The sequence below is a fragment of the Choloepus didactylus genome, chromosome 3 (genome assembly GCF_015220235.1).
Source record: "Choloepus didactylus isolate mChoDid1 chromosome 3, mChoDid1.pri, whole genome shotgun sequence".
Classification (NCBI taxonomy): Eukaryota; Metazoa; Chordata; class Mammalia; order Pilosa; family Megalonychidae; genus Choloepus; species Choloepus didactylus.
Genome location: NC_051309.1, coordinates 77,158,265 through 77,179,346, shown reverse-complemented (window position 1 = coordinate 77,179,346; position 21,082 = coordinate 77,158,265). Strand labels below are relative to the sequence as shown.

General features: G+C 34.5%; 1 protein-coding gene across 1 annotated transcript in view; it reads left to right on the top strand.

Moving 5' to 3' along the window:
• Positions 1-21,082, top strand: part of ADAMTS3 (ADAM metallopeptidase with thrombospondin type 1 motif 3) — a 298,466-nt gene that overhangs the window by 258,552 nt on the left and 18,832 nt on the right. Inside the window, exons 15-17 of the mRNA XM_037829948.1 lie at positions 208-331; positions 3,746-3,826; positions 5,732-5,895. Of these exons, the coding sequence (XP_037685876.1) occupies positions 208-331; positions 3,746-3,826; positions 5,732-5,895 (369 nt within the window). The remainder of the gene's footprint in view (positions 1-207; positions 332-3,745; positions 3,827-5,731; positions 5,896-21,082) is intronic.

Below are 21,082 nucleotides of genomic sequence, written 5' to 3'. Positions count from 1 at the left end.
ATCCTCTATTATCCAAAGTGCAAGTCATTTCATTTCATGCTAGTTCTTTAAAATATTAACATATTAAAAATCAGGGCTAGAATGAAAGTTCAGTGCAAACTGGTTGAATGTTGGTTCCTTTTTATAAAAATGGCTTATCATTTTCTGAGATGCTGTCCCTGACTTGACACGTTAAAATTAGCCTTATTTAATGTCTTCTCTCCCCAGAAAGTGGGTTGCGATAAAGAAATCGGCTCTAATAAGGTTGAAGATAAATGTGGTGTCTGTGGAGGTGATAATTCCCATTGTCGCACTGTAAAGGGGACATTTACCAGAACTCCCAGGAAGCTTGGTAAGATGAGGATTCTCATGCATTTAATATCCTTCTTTATGCTTGGATTTTGGGGACCACTTCTTTTAAGAATATAGCATTTCCTTTATAAATGTAACACAAATATTGCTGCTGAATTATTTTTATCCATATTACCTTTTAAGGTACTATTTGAAAAAAAGAAAAAAATTAGTTGAACTCAACCTTCATAGCATCTATGATGAAAAAATATTTACTAAATTTAAATGATGAAAGAATCAAATTCATTATTATAGTTAACTGAAATCTGTTCCATTTCATTTTATGTTTTAATAAAATCTGTTTGACCTGATTATTATAATTGATGTTTATTTTTAATTTTTTTAATTTTTTTCATATACACATAAATTGTTGATCATGAATTAAAAATCAAAAAAATTTTATTACAATTTTTTAAATGTTATATTAGCTTTGCTTCTTGAATTTTAAAAGAGGACAAGTTTAGCCTTTTTATAGATTTGTGAATCTAAGATCCATGTTTCACATAATTTATAAAAATTTATACTAAACTAAATTGAGGTGCAATGAAAAATAACCTGAGGTATACCTGATTATGTGTGTGAACTTTTGTGCTTGTTATCTAGTTGATGGCCTGGACTTAGGCATACCCTGAAGGTTCAAAAGATGGAACAAAAAACTGTTCTCATACAATAAATAAGATACAAAAATATTAGTGTTTTCATAATTATTCATTTGAACTTTCATAAAAGATTTGAAAACAAACATATTGCTGAATAATTTTTTAGTTTGTAAAAAATACAAACATTATTGGGCAAATGTTTCTGGGCATTCAGCATTTAAATAAAAATTTAGTGTGGTACTTCCCTCGAGAATCTTCCCTTTTATCTTCAAAAGTGCTGTAAGCATAGTCTCTAATAGAATGACAGAAAACCAAAAAAAATAAAAATGAAATAAAAGTAATTTTGTTTGTTTAAATGCATTGTCATGATGATCATTTTTCCTTTCAGAGAAAAGGCAGTATAAAAAGATTAGTTTTCATCCAAATGGAATAATTGTCTTAGTTCTTTTTACTTTCATTGTACTCCAGCTACTCAACTCAAGCTAATTCCAGACTTATCAGCTGTGTTCTTTGATATATTTAGGATTGCCAAGCTAGGTGACTACATTCTCATGTGTGGCTCTTGGGTATTACCTTCTCTAGTTACTGATGTCTTTGCTGTAACTGTGTGATAATAGTCTATGTTTTATATTCTGTATACAGAAAATTTCTGTAAAACAAATTTTAGAAAGTAAATATTACCATTTAAGACTGATTGTATTATTTTGATAAAGCAAACAGAATTAGAATTATGCACATAGATTACAATTTTGATGGAGTCTAATGTATTTTTCTTCATCTGATTGTGAAATCATTTACTGTGCTTTCTTTATTGGAGTTATATGTTATTCTTTTCTTTTGGGTGTGAAATAATTCATTATGTTTTATTTCCAGAGTGAATTAATGTAAGGAAAATTTATTTTGCCATAATCGTCCATGCTATATTATATGTAACATAAGGTAATGATACTGTTTTTCAGATAACATTAAAAATTTTGCTAAACCTGTGAATCAAAAGGTCAAAAGAACTGTAGAAAGCTTTTCTCAGTCATACCAATCTGAACTTTTTTCAAAGGTTAATTTAACATCCATTTTTTTTCACAAAAGTTGTCATAATAGTCATTCAGTAGACTAATTGACCTTTTCCAACAGGGAAACATTTAAGCAAGAGGTGCCAAAAAGAACTCAAGTTGCTGGAAAATGAAATCTGCAAGTATTCAACTTCAAATCACCTACATCATTTTGCATTCTCTCTGAGTCTTACTTTCATTGACTATTAACAATTTATTGGCATTAGCTTGCAATTATAAATGCATTTTTACTTCAACCTATAAATGACAAAACATATTTTATATCTTAATAAAATATATATGACTTATAGTATAGTCAATGAAACAGCAAGACTTTGATAAACATGAAACCTCCACTAATTAAAGACATTCTATTTAAGGGAAGACAAGAGGCGCTTTCACTTTACCCAAAGGAGCTCGCAATATTTCTCTTGCTGAAACAAGGGAAGCTAAAAATGTACTGGGTAAGTTGTAGTAATTGCAGAAAGATGAGCATCCATAAATGGCATCAAGCTGTTTTGCTGTGTTTAGAATCTTAAGCACATTACTTCCAGCCATGGCATACTCAGGAAGACATAGTATGTTTCATGTGTTAGACTTCACCCCAGGCTAAGGTGTTGACAATCCTGACCCAAATGACTACTCCATTTAGTCAAGACATTAATATACTGTGAAAAAGTTGAGTAAATCAACCCATTGATGCATATTATATATCCAAATCACACACAAAAAATGTTTTTTTTAGATTTCATAAGCAATGTGGATTACCAAGTTTCAGCCAATACTCATCATAAAGTATATGAATTTGATATTTAGTAATGTACGAAAGATGCGATTTACATAGTCTTCATATATTCAGTTATTTTTCTGATGAAATAGAGAGTCAAATCTATTTCACCTGACTATTATTGATTTTATAGTTAGATTCTTAATTCTAAGTGATCTTAAGATTATTTTTAGGACATGTGATAGTACTAAGAAGGCTTTGCCATATATGGCATTGACTGTAACAGAATTGATACATGATTTTAAAACCCAAGGCAACCAGTTGAGCATATTGGGCTGTTATTTGTGGCTTAGCAGATTGATGTTGGGCTGCATGTAAGGGCAAAAAGCATGACATAATTTGCAGACATTTTCTAACCCAATGTTTTGGTCAAATCTGCAGGTATTTTAAAAGATTCCCATGTTAAGACTTGTTTAAAACTTTAAAATTAATTGCTTATCACAGGAAAAATGAAAGCTGCCCACTGATTTTTTCTTTTGTTCTTTAGAATAATGTGGGCTACTTTAAATCTAAAATTATTTATTTGATTAGGAAGTTTACCTATCTATATTTGTCACTGAGGCTTTAAAAATAATGTATAGACAGATAAAAATACATTAAAAAATTCACTATCTACACTAAAAAGTGACACCATTATGAGAGGATAGTTTAGAAAATAGGAATCACATAAACGAGTAGAAAATTATAGTATTCGTCTGAAGTGTTGACCCAATTTGTAGGTCAACACAAGATAAATGATTAATAGGTTGGTAATAGAATTAACTTTTATTCCCCTTTTAAAAAAAGAAAGTTTACTCCAATCTTATGCCAGATTTCATAAAAGCTACCAATGCTATGAAGTCAATTTCGAAACTGCTTCTTCCGGTTTATGGATGCCCTCTTCTGCATTCAAGAGCAGTGATAATGTAGTGCTCGACTAACCTTGGTTGTTGCTTTTGTTTTCTTCTTTGCTTCCTCCAATATTTACTACACATGCCAAGGGTACCTTAAGATGTTTGATATACCCCCTGGTGCTAGACATGTGTTAATCCAAGAAGACGAGGCTTCTCCTCATATTCTTGGTAAGTGTTTCTGTCCTCTGGCCCAGCTTTAACATGCACTTAAATATTGAAATGTCAAAGAAGTTACATATATGTATATACATATATATTCATGTATATATATGTGTGTGTATATATGGCAATAACTTGCATTAACTGTGTAATAGCATTAATTTGAATATTGTGTGGGTTTTGTTGGTAATTTCTCTAAACTAGTTTTATTTTAAAACAAAAAATATCCAAAAATAAAGCTTTAATTTTGGGTGGAATCTGAGGGGTTGGTTCATTATTGCATGAGGAAAAAGAAAATCAGCTGACAAATTTGTATTTGTTCTGCATTTTGTTCTGTATTAGGGGCTGGTAAAAATAAATATGTTAATGAAATGCACTAAATTAAGGAATAATATCAGAAAAATTTGTCATATTTATGTTGACAAATGAGTTCTGATATTTTGGTTGATACCATGTCATACTTTATGACTTTCCTTATTTTATTGAATTTTAAGTCCTTTGGCTGAAAAACAAACATGTGCTTCATGTGGATTTCACTAGTCTAATATTAAACTTTTCCTAATGTCTGACATGTATCAAATTTCTAACTGGCACATGCAGAGGCATTTGCATGGCTCTTTATAATTTCCAAAAGAAAATGCATTCCCTTCTTTATAAAAGGATTCCTTTCTTTATAGAAATGCCACTATAAATGGGTTTATGTACAAGTGTAAACATAAGCTTCACAGATTTCTTGGCCTTTTCAATAAGATTTCTGAAACAGAGTCATCATCTGTCAGCACCATGAAAATTTGAAGCAAATTGTCTTTTTTCATGTGGGTCTTAAGGAAAATGCATTGTTTATGGTAATTCATAGAATTGGTCTTTAAATTTATATATGTATATATATAAATCAGATTTGCCCCATTATATGTATGTGTGTGTATGTGTATATATATATACACGCACTATATATATGTGTGTGTGTGTGTGTGTGTGTGTGTGTGTATATATGGATATACATATATATATACACACACACACACAAACATTCCTATTTGCTGCCGGGTGCCATAGCAGTTTAGCAGTCATAGTTCTGTCTCTCATAATCAAAATTCTTATTCTTCATTCTGGAGTTCAGATTCTTATCCTTGGAAATATTACACTAGTTTAGAAACCCAAGGAAATAAACGTAGTTAATAAAAATGCTCATGTTTTTTAAGCATTATCAGTAATGGTAATAACTTAAAATTTTTTTTCTAACTTATTATATGCTGATAAACATTTTCCAAGTTTTAAAATTCCGTTTATTACTTTTTATTTACTAGAGGAAGCTTTCTATTTTATAACATATCATAGGACTATAATACATTAAGAATTCTAGCAGAAGTAAGCATATTTTCCTAGCCGTGTAAATAGGTGATGTGGTCTTAGAAGTTTATAAGAACTAAAGTGTTTGTTGCCCTGAAAATTAATTCAACTATGTTGGGTGCCTACAAATTTTTGGACCATCCCAAAAGAGACACAAAAAAGTCAGTGAGGCCCTTATGTTATCAGCTGTCCCAACATTAATGATTTGCATTAATTATTAAAGTGTCTGCTATTTTCAAATCTGAAGAAATATGTAGGATACATAAGTTAGAAACTGTTAACCTCTTTTGTCAACATTTTCAAACTTGATATTCAGTAATTTTTTTTTCTCTCATTTAACCATCTTGCCATGTCATGAATAGTTAGGAATGCTAATCAAGGAGTTTGAATGCCTAATAAAGGAAATGGGAATCATATCAGAATTAACACACAGTCTAGTTATTTTAATGCTAATAAAGAAATATGGTCTTTGATTTACAGAAGAGGGCAGACTTTCTGTGGATCTTCAAAGCTGTAAAATGAAAAGATAAAATGTATGCTGGTTACTCATTTTCCTTTCTTTAGCTATTAAGAACCAGGCTACAGGACACTATATTTTGAATGGTAAAGGAGAAGAAGCCAAGTCCCGAACCTTCATAGATCTTGGTGTGGAGTGGGATTATAACATTGAAGATGACATTGAAACTCTTCACACTGATGGACCCTTACATGATCCTGTGATTGTTTTGGTATGTGGCATTGCAGGGTCATTATATAGTTAAATTTATAATATAATTAATTAGCTGAGAACACTTTTACCTTGAATACCGAATATTCAATTGCTTGCTTTTATAATTCCATTTATCTGCCCCATATATACATTATAAGCCCAAGAATATAAAATTGCTATCTTTGACCTAAGCAATTATCTTTTAAAGACACAGGAAAAGGAAAAATAGATTTTTAGTTATCCACACATTTGCCATTTCTGATACTATTCATTTCTTCCCTTAGCTCTGACTTGGGTTCCATCTGGTATCATTTATCTTCACTATAAAGAACCTTTAGCTTTTCTTTTGTTATGGATGTGTTACCAATGAATTCTCTGAGCTTTCAATTACCTGAAGACGTTTTTATTTCATCCTCATTTCTGAAGGCTATCTTTATTAGATATAGAATTTGGGGATGCTAGTTTTTTTTGTTTTTTTGTTTTTTGTTTTGTTTTTTCTTTCAACACTTTAAATATGTTTGCATTGTTTTCTGGAATCCATTGTTTATGATGAAAAGTCAGCCTCACTTATATTGCTGATCTGTATGTAATGTGCCATTTTTCTCTGGCTGCTTTTAAAATTTTTCTCTTTGTCTTTGGTTTTTAGCAGTTTGACTATGATATGCTTGTGTGGTGTTCTTTGTATTTATCCTTCTTGAGGTTCACTGCTTCTTTGCTCTGCATGTTGATGTTCCTCACCAAGTTTGGGTAAATTATCCATTGTATCTTCAAGTAACTGTTTTGGTCCTATTTCTCTTTTCTCTGCATCTAGGACTCATTTACATGTATGTTAGGCCAGTTGACATCATTCCACAAGTTTCAACTCTGTTCATTCTTTTTAAAGTTTTCTTTGTTTCTCTGTTCTTCACCTTGGATAGTTTCTGTTGAGCTGTGTTAAAGTTCACTGAGTGTTTTTATGCAGTCTCCAATCTGACATTAAGCCCGTACAATGAATTTTTCAAGTCAGCTGTACTTTTCCCTTCTAGAATTTACACTTGGTTCTTTTTTTTATATAGTTTCCATTACCCTGCTGAGGTTTCTTATACATTCAATCTTTATGTCTAGCATTTCCTTTAAGTCTTGGGTCTTCCAGTGTCTATTAGCCGCATTCTTTCCTTGATTATGGATCACATTTTCCTTCTTACAATTTTTATTGTGCACTTAACATTGTAGATGATAAGTTAGGGTGTTTGGTTATGTTGCTTTCCTTAAAGAATTTTGTTCTGGAGACAGTAAAATTGCTGACAGATTCTCTTGATCCCTTTGTTAGGGATGACCTATTTCAATTTTGCTCTTATTCTATGGCATGGACTTTCTGGTATCTTTACTGAATACCTGGAGTGTTAGTGAGGTCTCTCCACTCTGACTGGATCAGGAATTCAATGTTGCTCTGTCTTGATATCTCTGTCCCACTCCCAGTCACTCAAACTCTCTCTTTGGTAGGCCCCATGATATCTTGGCTTGGACAGGCACAGACCAGCCCTTCCTCAGGACCTTTGTATACTTCTGGGCCACCCATCTGTGTAGCTCCCTCTTCATTAATACTTTTCCCTGAAAATTCTACACTCCTCCAATCTCTCTCATCCTAGCTCAGTGTGATTGCTGTGATTGGCTTGGGCTTCTCTCCATGCCAGCATCCAGAACCTGTCCCCACTCAGAGAACCTGGCACACTTCTATTCTTACAGGGATCACTGGCCTGTGCTCTCTGGTATCCATTGCAAAAAAAAAGACTTCCCTCATATAGTCTGTCCAGATTTTTAATTTTTAATGTCAGGAAGGCAAATCCGTTATTTCCTCATGGATGATAACAGAAGATACGTACTTGATTTAAAATGTGTTGTTGGTTTCTGTCCATAAATATTTTTTGGATTTTCTCTAAAAATATTGTACTAATCAAAAACCCTTTGTTCCCATGCAATTCCAAGTCCCTTTTTATTCCTTTGAAAATTATTTCATTTTGTTTGAATCTTTTTTTTACTGTTTATGTGGGATATTTTCTTTTGTTGAGTTTTGAGAGTTTTTTTACATATACTTGTTTAAATCCACTGTGAAACATGGGATTTGCAAATGTTTTCTCCCAGTCTGTAAATTATCTTTACATTCTCTCAGTAACATCTTTTCATGAGCAAAATATTTGAATTTAACTGAAATCCAATTCATCATTTTTTTTTGTTTTATAGATCGAGCTTTTGATGTTATTAAAGAATTTTTGCCTAACCCAAGGGCAAAAATCTTTCTCTTATATTTTTGTAAAATGTTTATGGTTTTACATTTTATATTTAGGTTTATGAAACATTGAATTAAATTTTATGTAAATATTGTATAAGACTTAAGTTTTGTCTTTTTGCATATGATTTTCTATATTAGTTACCTATTGCTGCATAATAAATTACCCCAAACTCGGTGGTTAAAAACAAGAAACATTTATTTACTCACAGTTTCTGTGGGTTAGGAATCTGGGAGTAATTTAAATGAGTAGTTCTGACTCAGGGTTTGTCACGAAGTTGCAGTCAAACTGCCGGCTGTGGCTACATTCACCTTAAAACTCCAATGGGGGAGAATCTTCTTCCAGGCTCAGTCACATGGCTCTGGGAAAGCCTCAGAAGACTGGTTCTAAGTATTTAATGTAGTGATTGGCAGGACCCAGTTCCTCACCACATGGGTCCCTCCATATACTTCTCAAGTGCCCTCACAACATAGATTCAACTTCCTTCTCCAAAGGGCTACCTCACAATGGCAGCTGGCTTCCATCTAAGTGAATAATTCAAGAGACAGAGAAAGTGAGAGAGCACAACCAAGACAGAAGTCAAAGTAATTTTAACATAATCTTGGAAGTGTCATCCCATCATTTCTGCCAAATTCTGTTTGCCAAAAGCAAGTGACTAAGACCAGCCTACACTCAAGAAGAGGGTAATTAAGCTTCACTTATTGAGGGGGAAATTATCAAAGAATTTGTGGACATATTTTTTTAATTGATTTTTTTATTAGAGAAGTTATAAGTTTACAGAAAAATCATAAGAAAGTTCAGAGTTGCCATATGCCCTCCACATGCACACAGTTTTCCTGATAATTAACATTTTGCATAAGTTTGGTACCTTAGATACAACTGATGAAACAATATTATAATTATGTTATTAATTATAGTCCATAGTTTACATTAGGGTAAACTATTTTTTGAACATTTCTATAATTTTAAAAATAAAATTTATTCTGGTAATATATATATATGAACTCAAATTTTCCCTTTTAACCACATTAAAATATATAATTCAGTGGTGTTAATTATATTCACAATGTTGTGTTACTATTGCCACCATCCATTAACAAAACTTTTCCATCACCCTGAGCAGCAACTCTGTACCAGTTAAGCATTAACTCCTATTGTCTACCACCACTCCAGCCCCTGGTAATCTGTATTCTAGTTTCTGACTCTATAAATTTGCATTTTTTAATTGTTTCATGTCAGATTTTTTTTTTTAACCAGAAAAGCCAGTTCTTTTCCTCTCTGGCTATTTCACACAACACAGCGTCATGACACATCCACTACACGGATGTATCAGAACTACATTCCTGTTAAGATGGAATAATATTCCTTTGTATGTATTTACCTCATTTAGTTTATCTATACATTGCTTGATGGACACTTGGATTGCTTCCATCTTTAAACAATTGAGAATGATGCTGCTTTGAACATCATTGTGCAAATATCTTTCCAAGTCACTGCTTTCAGTTCTTTAGAGTATGTCCCTAAAGTGGGATTGCTGTGTCATATGGTAACTCTATATTTAACATTCTGAGGAACCACCAAATTGTTTTCCTCAGCAGATGTACCATTTTACATTCCCACCAACAATGAGCAACTGTTCCTATCTCCACATCCTCTAAAACACTGTTTTGTTTTGTCTTTTTAAATATTAGTCATTATAGTGTGGGAAATGATATCTCATAGGTTTGATTTGCTTTTTTCTATTGGCTAGTGACGTTGAGCATCTTTTCATGTGCTTACTGGCTAGTTGTATACCTTCTTTGGAGGAATCTCTATTCAAGTCTTTTGCCCATTACCTAATTGCTTTTGGTATATCTGTGTGATTTTGTTGTTGAGTTGAAGGATTTCTTTATATATGCAGGGTATTAAATTTTTAACAGATATGTGGTTTCCAAATATTTTCTCCCTTTTTGTACATTATCTTTTTACTTTCAGGATACAAAAAAGTTCTTAATTTTGGTTGAGGTTCCATTTATCTATTGTTTTGTTTTGTTTTTCATGTTTTTGGTGTAAAGTCTAAGAAATCATTACCTAACACAAGGACCTGAAGATATTTCCCTGTTTTCCTCTAGAAGATTTATAGTTTTAGTTCTCAATTTAGGTCTTTGATCTATTTTGAGTTACTTTTTGTATATGCTGTGACGTATTGGTTCACATTCATTATTTTGCATATGGATATCCAGTTCAGCCATTTGTTAAAGAGACCATTCTTTTGTCATTGAGTAGACTTGGTATACTTGTCAAAGAATCAAGTAGACATAGATGTGAGGGTTAATTTGTGAACTCTCTATTCAATAACCTTGGTCTACAAGTCTTGCCTTGTGCCAGTATTGCACTGTTTGGATTAATATATCTTGGTAATAAGTTTAAAATCAGGAAGTGTGAGCAATCCAACTTTGTTCTTCTATTTCAACATGGTTTTTGGCTATACAAAGGCCTTTACCCTTCCATATAAATTTGTGGATTACTATTGGAATTTTGATTGAGATTGCAATGAATCTGTAAATCACTTTGGTGGAATTGCCATCTTAACAATATTTAGTCTTCTAATCCATGAATGTCCTTCCATTATTTTAAGTCTTCTTTGATTTCACTTAGCAGTTTAGTTGCATGTAATTTTATAGCAATTTAATTTCAATAGCATACACAAACACTATTCCTGTGCCCTTCTGCCCCTGATCTTTTTGTTGTACTTATAAATTGTATCTTCTTTCATTGTATGTCCAGTACTATAAATTTATCATTACTTTTTATGCATTTGCATTTTAGAAGCTATAATAAGTAAAAAGTAGCATCGCATATCACAATATACAACACATTAGTACTGATATTTGTAATTCCCATATGGTTGGCTTACCGTAGAGCTTTATTTCTTTATGCTACCTTGACCCACTGTTTATTGCCTTTCCCAACATCTGAAGAACTCCCTTTAGCATTGCTTGTAGAGAAGTTCTAGTGGTAATGAACTCAGTCAGCTTTTGTTGATCTGTGATTGTCTTTTGGTTTCTGTGGGATCAATAGTAATGTCCCCCCTCACATTTCTGATTTTATTTATTTGCCTCTTCTCTCTTTTTTTTCTTTGGCAGTCTAGCTAAGGGTTTGTCAATTTTATTGATTTTCTCAAAGAACCAAATTTTGGTTTTGTTGATATTCTCTATCATCCTTTTTATCTATTCTCAATTTCATTTGTTTCTGACTCTGTTATTTCTTGCCTTCTGCTTTCTTTGGGATTCCTTCAAATGTGTAGATAGGGCTTCAATTTTAGCTCTTTTCTTTTTTTAATGTAGGTGTTTGGGGCTATAAATTTCCATCTCAGCACTGCTTTTATTGTATCGCATAAGTTTTTGTTTTGAGTTTTTTTTTGTTGTAGCTTTTTATTTTGAAATAACTCCAAACATACAGGAAAGTGGCAAAAATACTTCAGAAACAATACATAGAACTGTAGTGTATACCCCTCACCCAGATATCCAGGTTTACCGACTTTTAGCATTTTCTGACATTTATTATATTTCTATGTATCATCTGTCTATTATCTAAACATTTGAGAGTAAGTTACATACATCATGCTTTTCTAACAATGCTTCCATATATATATGTATGGTGTTAATTACATTAAAAATGTTGTGTTACCATCACCTTCATTCATTACCAAAACTTTTCTGTCACCCCAAATACAAATTCTGTACCAGTTAACCTTTTTTAAAATATAACATGTTTAAATGATAGAATGCTATACATTTTTTTAACTCTTTCTACAGGTGTCCTATATTTGTAGTAGTTCATACAAGAACTTATTTATATTTGTAGTATTAATAAGTGACATACATGACTTTATACAAACCCTTTTAGTCAAATTAATCAATAATACGGCACTATTACTTATAATCCCAATAATGAGCTCCTATCACCTCTATCCATTCCCAAACATTTAAATTCAAACTCGTTAATAATTCTGTAAATATTATATAACTGCTCCTCCTTCTCAACCTTCTGTTGATGTCTAGGTCCCCTAGACTTGACATTTTAAGACTCTGAGTTTACATTTTCCAGGTATCATATTAGTGAAATAATACAATAGCTGTCCTTTTGTGTCTGGCTTATTTCACTCAGCATTATGTCCTCAAGTTTCATCCATGTTGTCACATGCTTCAGGACCTCACTCCTTCTTACTGTTGAATGATTCCATTGTATGTAAATACCACATTTTGTTTATCCCCTCATCTGTTGATGGACACTTCAGTTTTTTCCATCTTTTGGCAATTGTGAATAATGCCACTATGAAGATCAGTGTGCAAATGTCTGTTCATGCCCTGCTTTCAGATCTAATGGGTATATACTGAGTAGCAGAATTGCTGGGGAATTGAGGGCAACTCAGTATTTACTCTTCTGAGGAAACACCAAACTGTCTTCTATAGCAGCTATACCATTTTATATTTCCCACCAGCAGTGAATAAGTGTTCCTATTTCTCTATATCCTCTCTAACATTTGTAGTTTACTGTTTCTTTGATAGTGTACATTCTTATAGGTGAGGTGTGAAATGATAGCTCATTGTGGTTTTGATTTGCATTTCCCTAATAGCTAATGAAGATGAACATCTTTTCATGTGCTTTTTAGCCATTTCTATTTCCTTTTTGGAAAAATGTGTATTCATATCTTTTGCCCATTTTATAATTGAGTTGTTTGTCCTTTGCTGTTGAGTTATAGGATTTCATATATATACTGGATATCAAGCCCTTATCAGATATATGGTTTCCAAGTATTCTCTCCCATTGAGTAGGCTGCCTCTACACCATTTTGACAAAGTCCTTTGAAGTACTGAAGTGTGCAGTCTTGAGGAGTTCCCATTTATCTATTTTTTCTTTCATTGCTTGTGCTTTGGGTATAAGGGCAAGAAGCTCCTATCACTAGGTCTTGAAAATGTTTCCCTATATTTTCTTCTAGGAGTTTTATGGTACTGGCTCTTATATTTAGGTCTTTGATCCACTTGGAGTTAATTTTTTTATAGGGTGTGAGGTAGAGGTCCTCTTTCATCCCTTTGGCTAAGGATATCCAGTTCTCCCAGCCCCATTTATCGAAGAGACTATTCTGTTCTAGTTCAGTGAATTTGAGGGCCTTGTGAAAAATCAATTGATCATAGATCTAGGGTTCTATTTCTGAGCTCTCAATTCAATTCCATTGACCAATATGTCTATCTTTGTGCCAATACTATGCTGTTTTGACCACTGTGGCTTTATAATAAGCTTTAAATTCAAGAAGTGTAAGTCTTCCCACTTTGTTCTTCTTTTTTAGGATGTTTTATGACTATTGAGCCCCCTTTTCCTTCCATATAAATTTGATAACTAGCTTTTCCAAGTCTGCAAAGTAGGTGGTTGGAGTTTTGATTAGTATTGTGTTGAATCTGTAGATCAATTTGGGTAATGGACATCTTAATGACATTTAGACTTCCTATCCATGGACACAGAATGTCTTTCCACCTATTTAGGTATTCTTTGATTTCTTTTAGCAATTTTTTTTTTATTTTTCTGTGTACAGGTCCTTAACATACTTGGTTAAGTTTATTCCTAGATACTCGATTATTTTAGTTGCTATTGTGACTGGAATTTTTTCTTAATTGCCTCCTCAGTTAAGTCATTACTAGTGTATAGAAACACTACTGATTTGGGTGCATTAATCTCATATCCCACTCCTTTGCTGAATTTATTAGCTCAACTATCTTTGACATAGATTTCTTGGAATTTTCCAAATATAGGATCATGTCATCTGCAAATAATGAGAGTTTTACTTCTTCTTTTATGATTTGGATGCCTTTTATTTCTTATTCTTGCCTAATTGCTCTAGCTAGAACTTCTAGCAAAATGTTGAATAATAGTGGTGACAGTGGGCATCCTTGTCTCATTCCCGATCTTAGGGGGATGTCTTTCAGTCCCTCACTTTTGAATATAATGGTGGCTGTGGGTTTTTCATATATGCCTTTTATCATATTGAGGAAGTTTCCTTTGATTCAGACCTTTTGAATTGTTTTTATCAAGAAAGGATGCTGAATCTTGTTGAATGCTTTTTTAGAGTCAATTGAGATGATCATATGATTTTTCCCTTTCAATTTGTTAATGTGTTATTTTACATTGATTGATTTTCTCATGTTGAACCACCACCCTTGCATAACTGGAATAAACCCCACTTGGTCATGGTGTATAATTATTTTAATGTGCTGTTGGATTCGATTTGCAAGTATTTTGTTGAGAATTTTTGCATCTATATTTTTTAGGGAGATTGACCTCTAGCTTTTCTTCCTTGTAGTATCTTTATCAGGTTTTGGTATTAGAATGATGTTAGCTACATATAGAATGAGTTAGGTAGTGTTCCTTTCTTTTCAACTTTTTGAAAGAGTTTGAGCAGGAATGGTATTAGTTATTTTTGGAATGTTTGGTAAAATTCCCCTGTGAAGCCATGTGACCCTGGATTTTAGTTTGTAAGAAGGTTTTTGAAAAATGATTGAATCTCTTTACTTTAATTAGTATGTTGAGGTCTTCTGTTTCCTCTTGATTCAGTATAGGCTGTGTGTTGCTAGGAAATTGTCCATTTCATCTAAGTTGTCTAGTTTGTTGGCATACAGTTGTTCATAGTATCCTCTTATGATTTTTTTGTTTTTTGAGATCCATGGTAATGACCCCTCTCTCGTTTCTAATTTTATTTGCATCTTTTCTCTTTTTGATGTTGTCAGTCTAGCTAAGGGTTGTCAGTCTTGTTGATCTTCTCAAACTTGTGGTTTTATTGATTCTATTATCTTTTTGTTCTCTAATTCATTAATTTCTGCTCTAATCTTTGTTATTTCTTTTCTTCTACCATTAGTTTTGCTGCTCTTTCTCTAGTTCCTTCAGTTGCTCAGTTAGGTCTTTGATTTTAGCTCTTTCTTCCTTTTTAATGTAGGTGTTTAGAGCTATAAATTTCCCTCTCTGAACCACCTTCACTGCATCCCATAGGTTTTGATACGTTGTATTCTCATTTTCATTTGTCACCAGATATTTACTAATTTCTCTTACAATTTCTTTTTTGGCCCACTATTATTTAAGAATGTGTGTTTAGCCTCCATATATTTGTGAAAGTTATGGTTCTTTGGTGGCTGTTTATTTCCATCTTCATTCCATTATGGTCAGAGAAAGTGCTTTGAATAAGTTCAATCTTTTAAAAATTATTAAGACCTGTTTTATGCCCCAGCATATGATCTGTCCCAGAGAATGTTCCTTGAGTACTTGAGAAGAATGTGTATCCTGGTGTTTTGAGGTGCAATCATCTATATATTTCTGTTAGGTCTAATTCATTTAACATATTGTTTAGGTTCTCTATTTCCTTATTGATCCTGTCTGGTTGTTCTATCCATAGAAGAGAGTGGTGTATTGAAATCTCCCACTATTGTTGTAGAAACGTCTATTGCTCCCTTCAGTTTTGCCTGTGTTTGCCTCATGTACTTTGGAGCTCCTTTAGGGTGCATAAACATTTTTGATTGTTATTTCTTCTTGGTGGATTTTCCCTTTTATTAATATATAGTGTCCATCCCTGTCTCTTATGACATCTTCACATTTAATGTCTATTTTGTTTGACATTAGTATAGCTACCTCTGATTTCTTTTGGTTACTACTTTTATGGAATATCTTTCTTCATTCTTTCACTTTCAACCTATTTGTATCTTTGGGTCTAAAATGAGTCTCTTGTAAACAGCATATAGATGGATCATATTTTTAAATTCATTCTGCCAATCTGTGTCTTTTAATTGGGGAGTTTAATCCATTAACACCCAAAGTTATTACTGTAAAGTAAGTTCTTGATTCAATCATCTTTTCCTTTGGTTTCTATTTGTCTAATCTGTTCTCTCTCTCTCTCTTTATCCTTTAAGTTACCCTTACAACTATTCTTCAACTCTGTGTCCTCCACCAGACTTCTCTCTCCTGTCTTTTTTTTTTTTTTTCAGCTGACAGAATTCCCTTCAGTAATTTTGCAGGGCAGGTCTCTTGTTAACAAATTCTCTCAGCATTTGTTTGTCTGTGAAAATTTTAAACTCTCCCTCACTTTTTGAAGGACAGCTTTGCTGGATAAAGAATTCTTGACTGGCAATTTTTCTCTTTCAGAATCTTAAATATATCATGCCATTGCCTTCTTACCTTCATGGTGCCCATTGAGTAGTCAGTGCTTAGTCTTATGTGGCTTCCCTTGTATGTAGTGAATCATTTTTCTTTTGCTGCTTTCAAGACTCTCTCCTCTCTTCAGCACTTGACAGCATGATTGGTATGTGTCTTTTAGTGGACCATTTAAATTTCTTCTGTTGGGAGTTCACTGGGCTTCTTTGATTTGCATATTTATGTCTTTTATAATGGTTAGGAAGTTTTCCCAAATTATCTCCTCAAATAATCTTCCTAGCCCTTTACTCTTCTCTTTTTCTTCTGGCATACCAATGATTCTTATATTTATGTGCTCCATTTTGTCAATCATTTCCCTGAGATCCAATTCAAATTATTCCATCTTTTTCACCATTTGTTCTTTTGTACATTTGAGTTCAGTTGTTTGTCCTCTAGTTCACTTATTCTTTCTTCTTCCTCTTCACATCTGCTGTTGTGTGTCTCTAGTGTATTTTTAATTTGATCTACAGTATCTTTCCTTTCTTTAAGATCTGCTATTTTATATTTATTCTTTCAAAATCTTTATGCTTTTCTAATGTCTCATTGATATCCTTTATGTCTTTAGCCAACCTTTTGAAGATATTTAATTTGTTTGAACATCTTTGATTGGTTGTTCCAAATTCTGGGCCTATCTTCTTGCATCTTCACGTGCTTTGTGATATTTTTATTGGTTTCTTGGTATTTGATTATCTTGATAAGGTTATTTTGAAAGTTGATTTCCCTCACTCTTTTAAGATTTTGTAGTTTCTTGGTTTGCATTGAAGGTCTCTTTTGGCACTTGGTTTCTTAGTTATTCCCTGAAAACCCAAGGCTGAGGCCTCATGCAGGTGGTGCAACCCTTTTTGGAAGTCTTTAAAGCTGGGCAGAAAAGCAGTTTGCCAGAGTGTACTTTCCCTATCTTTCCAGCAGATGGCGCTCTTGGGCCACCTCTTCCCCACAACTCTGCCTCTCCTCAACTGTGGCAGCCCACTGGGCAGGAGCCTGACCAGGCAACAGTTCAGTCAAGGCCACAGGTCTCCATGCATGCTGGATGCCATCAGCTCTGTAGGTGGGTTGTGGGCACTGTGCACCTTGCTGAGACCCTGATTGTAAGCCCAATGGGTCTGGTGATTTCCAGGGTCCCATGTGGAATGACTAGGCTGCCAGACTGAGAGGTTCAATTTCTCCAGCCCACAGCCAGCCCAGGAGTGCCCTGCTTTTCACCAGCCTGCAAGACCCAGACTGTATGCATCTCCAGGCCCTGAGGGTGAGGGAAGGGTTCCTGGTACTGCACTGTGACCCCGTCCATTGTCCCCACCTCTCTGTGCATGAGTGAGCACTCCAGGCCTCCATGGAGATAGAAGAGAGGCAGCAGGACCCAGAGTGTCTCTTTTGCTGTTCAATTGTCAGACTGGCTCTGAGGAGAGAGCCACCTACTCTTCCCCAAAACCAGGGACACACAGCCGCCTGCCTAAGGGTAGGGGTGGTAGGCACTGGGCACCACAGCAAAGTCTCTGTGTGTGGGTAGAATGAGTCTGCTGGCTCCCGGGTTCCCACACAGGAACTCCAGGCTGTGTGACTGACAGGGATGATCTTCCCAGCTGGCAGCAGAAGTGGGAGTGTACCACTCCTCCACCACTCAATCTGGCTGGTGCATAGCAGTTGGCCCAGGTGTGATCACAATTGAGAGAACTTACCCCAACCTCGCAGTTGTAGTTTTTCTGCTTTTTCATCCAGGTATTCCCTATGTAATGTAGAAGTCCCTCTCTGGTCACCCATACTCTAGAACTGCTGTCCTGGTCATTTTCTACCTTTTCTCTGCATACCATAAGTTTTGATGTGTTGTGTTCTTGTTTTCATTCACCTCAAGATATTTATTGATTTCTCTTGAAATTTCTTCTTTGACCCACTGATTATTAAAAAGTATCTTTTTAACCTCTTTTTATTGTAAAATTTCCAGTTCTCTACCCTTACTGATTCCCAGCTTCATTCCATTATGGTCAGAAAAAGTGCTTTGTATAATTTCAATCTTTTAAAATTTATTGAGACCTGTTTTGTGACACAGCATATGGTCTATCCTGGAGAATGGTCCCTGAGCACTTGAGAAGAATACATATCTTGCTGTTTTTGGGTACAGTGTTCTGCATATGTGTATTAGGACTAGTTCATTTATCATATTATTCAAGTTATTTGTTTCCTTATTGAGCCTCTGTCCAGATGTTCTGCTATCAATGAGATTGGTGTATCAGTCTTGAACTATTATTTTAGAGATGTTTATTTCTTCCTTCAGTTTTGCCTGTGTTTGCCTCATGTATTTTGGAGCACCCTGGTTAGGTTCATAAATATTTAGAGTTGTTATTTCTTTGTTGGCTTGCACCTTTTATTAATATAAAATGTCCTTTGTCTCTTTTAACAGACTTTCATTTAAAGTCTATTTAGTCTGATATTAGTATAACTATCCCAGCTCTTTTCTGGTTTGTGTTTGCCTGGAATATCTTTTTCCAGCCTTTCCCTTTCAGTCTATTTGTGTCTTTGCATTTAAGGCGAGTCTCTTGTAGACAATATGTGGATGGATCATATTTATTATCCATTCTGCCTATAGGTATCTTTTTATTGGGGAGTTTAATCCATTAACAATGTTATTGCTGTAAAGGCAGTACTTACTTAAACCATTTTTTCCTTTGGCTTTTATATGTCATATCTTATTTTTGTCTGTTTCGTTTTACCCTTTTAGTTACCCTTACTGGTAATCTTTATTTCTACACTCTTCTCCAAGCCTCTCTCTCCTGTCTTTTCCTTTGAAACTGTAGAACTTATTTTAGTATTTCTTGTAGGGCATGTCTCTTATGGCTGACGTCTCAGTTTCTGTTTATCTGCGAATATTTGAAACTTTCCCTCACTTTTGAAGAACAGTTTTGCTGGATGAAGAGTTTTGGACAGCAGTTTTTCTCTTTCAATATCTTAAATATATCATACCACTGTCTTCTTGCCTCCATGCTTTCTGATATGAAATCAGCACTTAGTCTTATGGAGCATCCCTTGTATGTGATGAATCACTTTTCTCTTGATGATTTCAGAATTCTCTTTGTCTTTGGCATGTGACACTGATTCGTATGTGTCTTGGAGTAGGTCTATTAAGATTTATTGTTTGGAGTATATTCTGCTTCCTGGACATGTACATTTATTTCTTTCATAATAGTTGTAAAATTTTCAGCCATTATATCCTCAAATATTCTTTCTTCCCCATTTCCCCTCACTTCTTCCGGGACACCTATGATACAAATATTTGTGTATTTTGTGATGTCATTCAGTTCCCTGAGAATGTGCTCAATTGTTTCCATTCTTTTCTCTATTTTTTCTATTGTCTGTAAGATTTTGGATGTCCTATACTTTAGTTCACTGCTCCTTTCTTCTACCTGTTCAAATCTGCTGTTAGTGTATTTTTAATCTCTTTTATTGTGCCTTTAATTCCCCTAAGCCCTGTAATTTTTTGCATGCTTTCAAATTCTTTATGCTCACCCAGTGACTTCTTAGTATCCTTTATCTCTTTAGTCTTGTTTTCCTTCATCTCCTTGAATTGATTGTTGGAACATCATGATTAGTTGTTTCAAACCCTATGTCTTGTCTGAAGTTGCAATTTGTTCTTTTGGCTGGGTCATTTCTTCCTGTTTCTTAGAATGGTTTGTAATTTTTTGCTGGTGTCTACCATCTGATTCTCTTGATGAGTTTATTCTGGAGATCAGTTTTTCTCTCTTGCCCAGGGTTTTCTTGTTGATTGTCTTTGTGCTAAAGCTCTTCTTTGGCACTTGGTTCAACTTATTCTGTACATTTAGAATAGCACATATTTAACAGATCAGATTTTTCATCTCTTATTCATCTGTTTCATGCCCTGGATATACAGTACAATTTTTCAGATTGCATTGTTTGTGCAATTGTTTCACTCCCAGGAGAAAGCTGCTTTTCCCTTTTTCCTCCTCCAGGAATGTTGATCTTTTCTGTTTATTTTGTTTGTCTGTTTGTTTGTTTTAATTTGCCACTATATAATTTAACACTTCTTTTGTTATCTCTAGCTGCTTTTACCTGGAGGGCTATTTTTGGAAGGAGTGTCTCCCTGGAGAGAACTTTCTCAAGTCCATTTTTCCCAGTCAGAACAGGTCCTGGGACCAACAACAGAGGTGTAGATCAGTTCCAAAGTACCCTGGGGAGGAGATCAAGAAGAACACCAGTCTTCTCACTGATAGCTTTCTGAATCTCGCTTTCCCATCCCATGGCACTCTCCAGCCAAATCCTAAGGTGGTACTGTGCCTTTATTCTCAAAGAGCTACACCCTGCTGAGGACATGGTTGAGATAGATGCTGCCAGCCACTTTGGGGCAGGGCAGGTTGAAACTGTTGTTCAGATCCTAGACCCTGCAATCTGAATTCTCTAATCAAAAGCCACAAACTGCAGTAGACCATGCCCCACCTTTTCTTGTCACAGATCTACCCTTCAAAAAACTGTTTCCTGCCACCTCAAGAAAGTACTTTGTCTCTCAATCAGCCCCACTTCCTCCCCAGCTGGGAGCAGGGTTGAAATAGAGCCTGCCAACTGTTTCCTCTCCTGGGTGGGTTGAGACTTTAGCTGTGCTTGAAGCTGGAACACAGCAGTCCAAATTTGCTACTCAAGAGCTGCAGTTGGTGCCTAGCCATGCCCCCCACCCCAACCCACCTCCACAACCAAGCCCCATTCTTGGGAAAGAAGACTTCTACA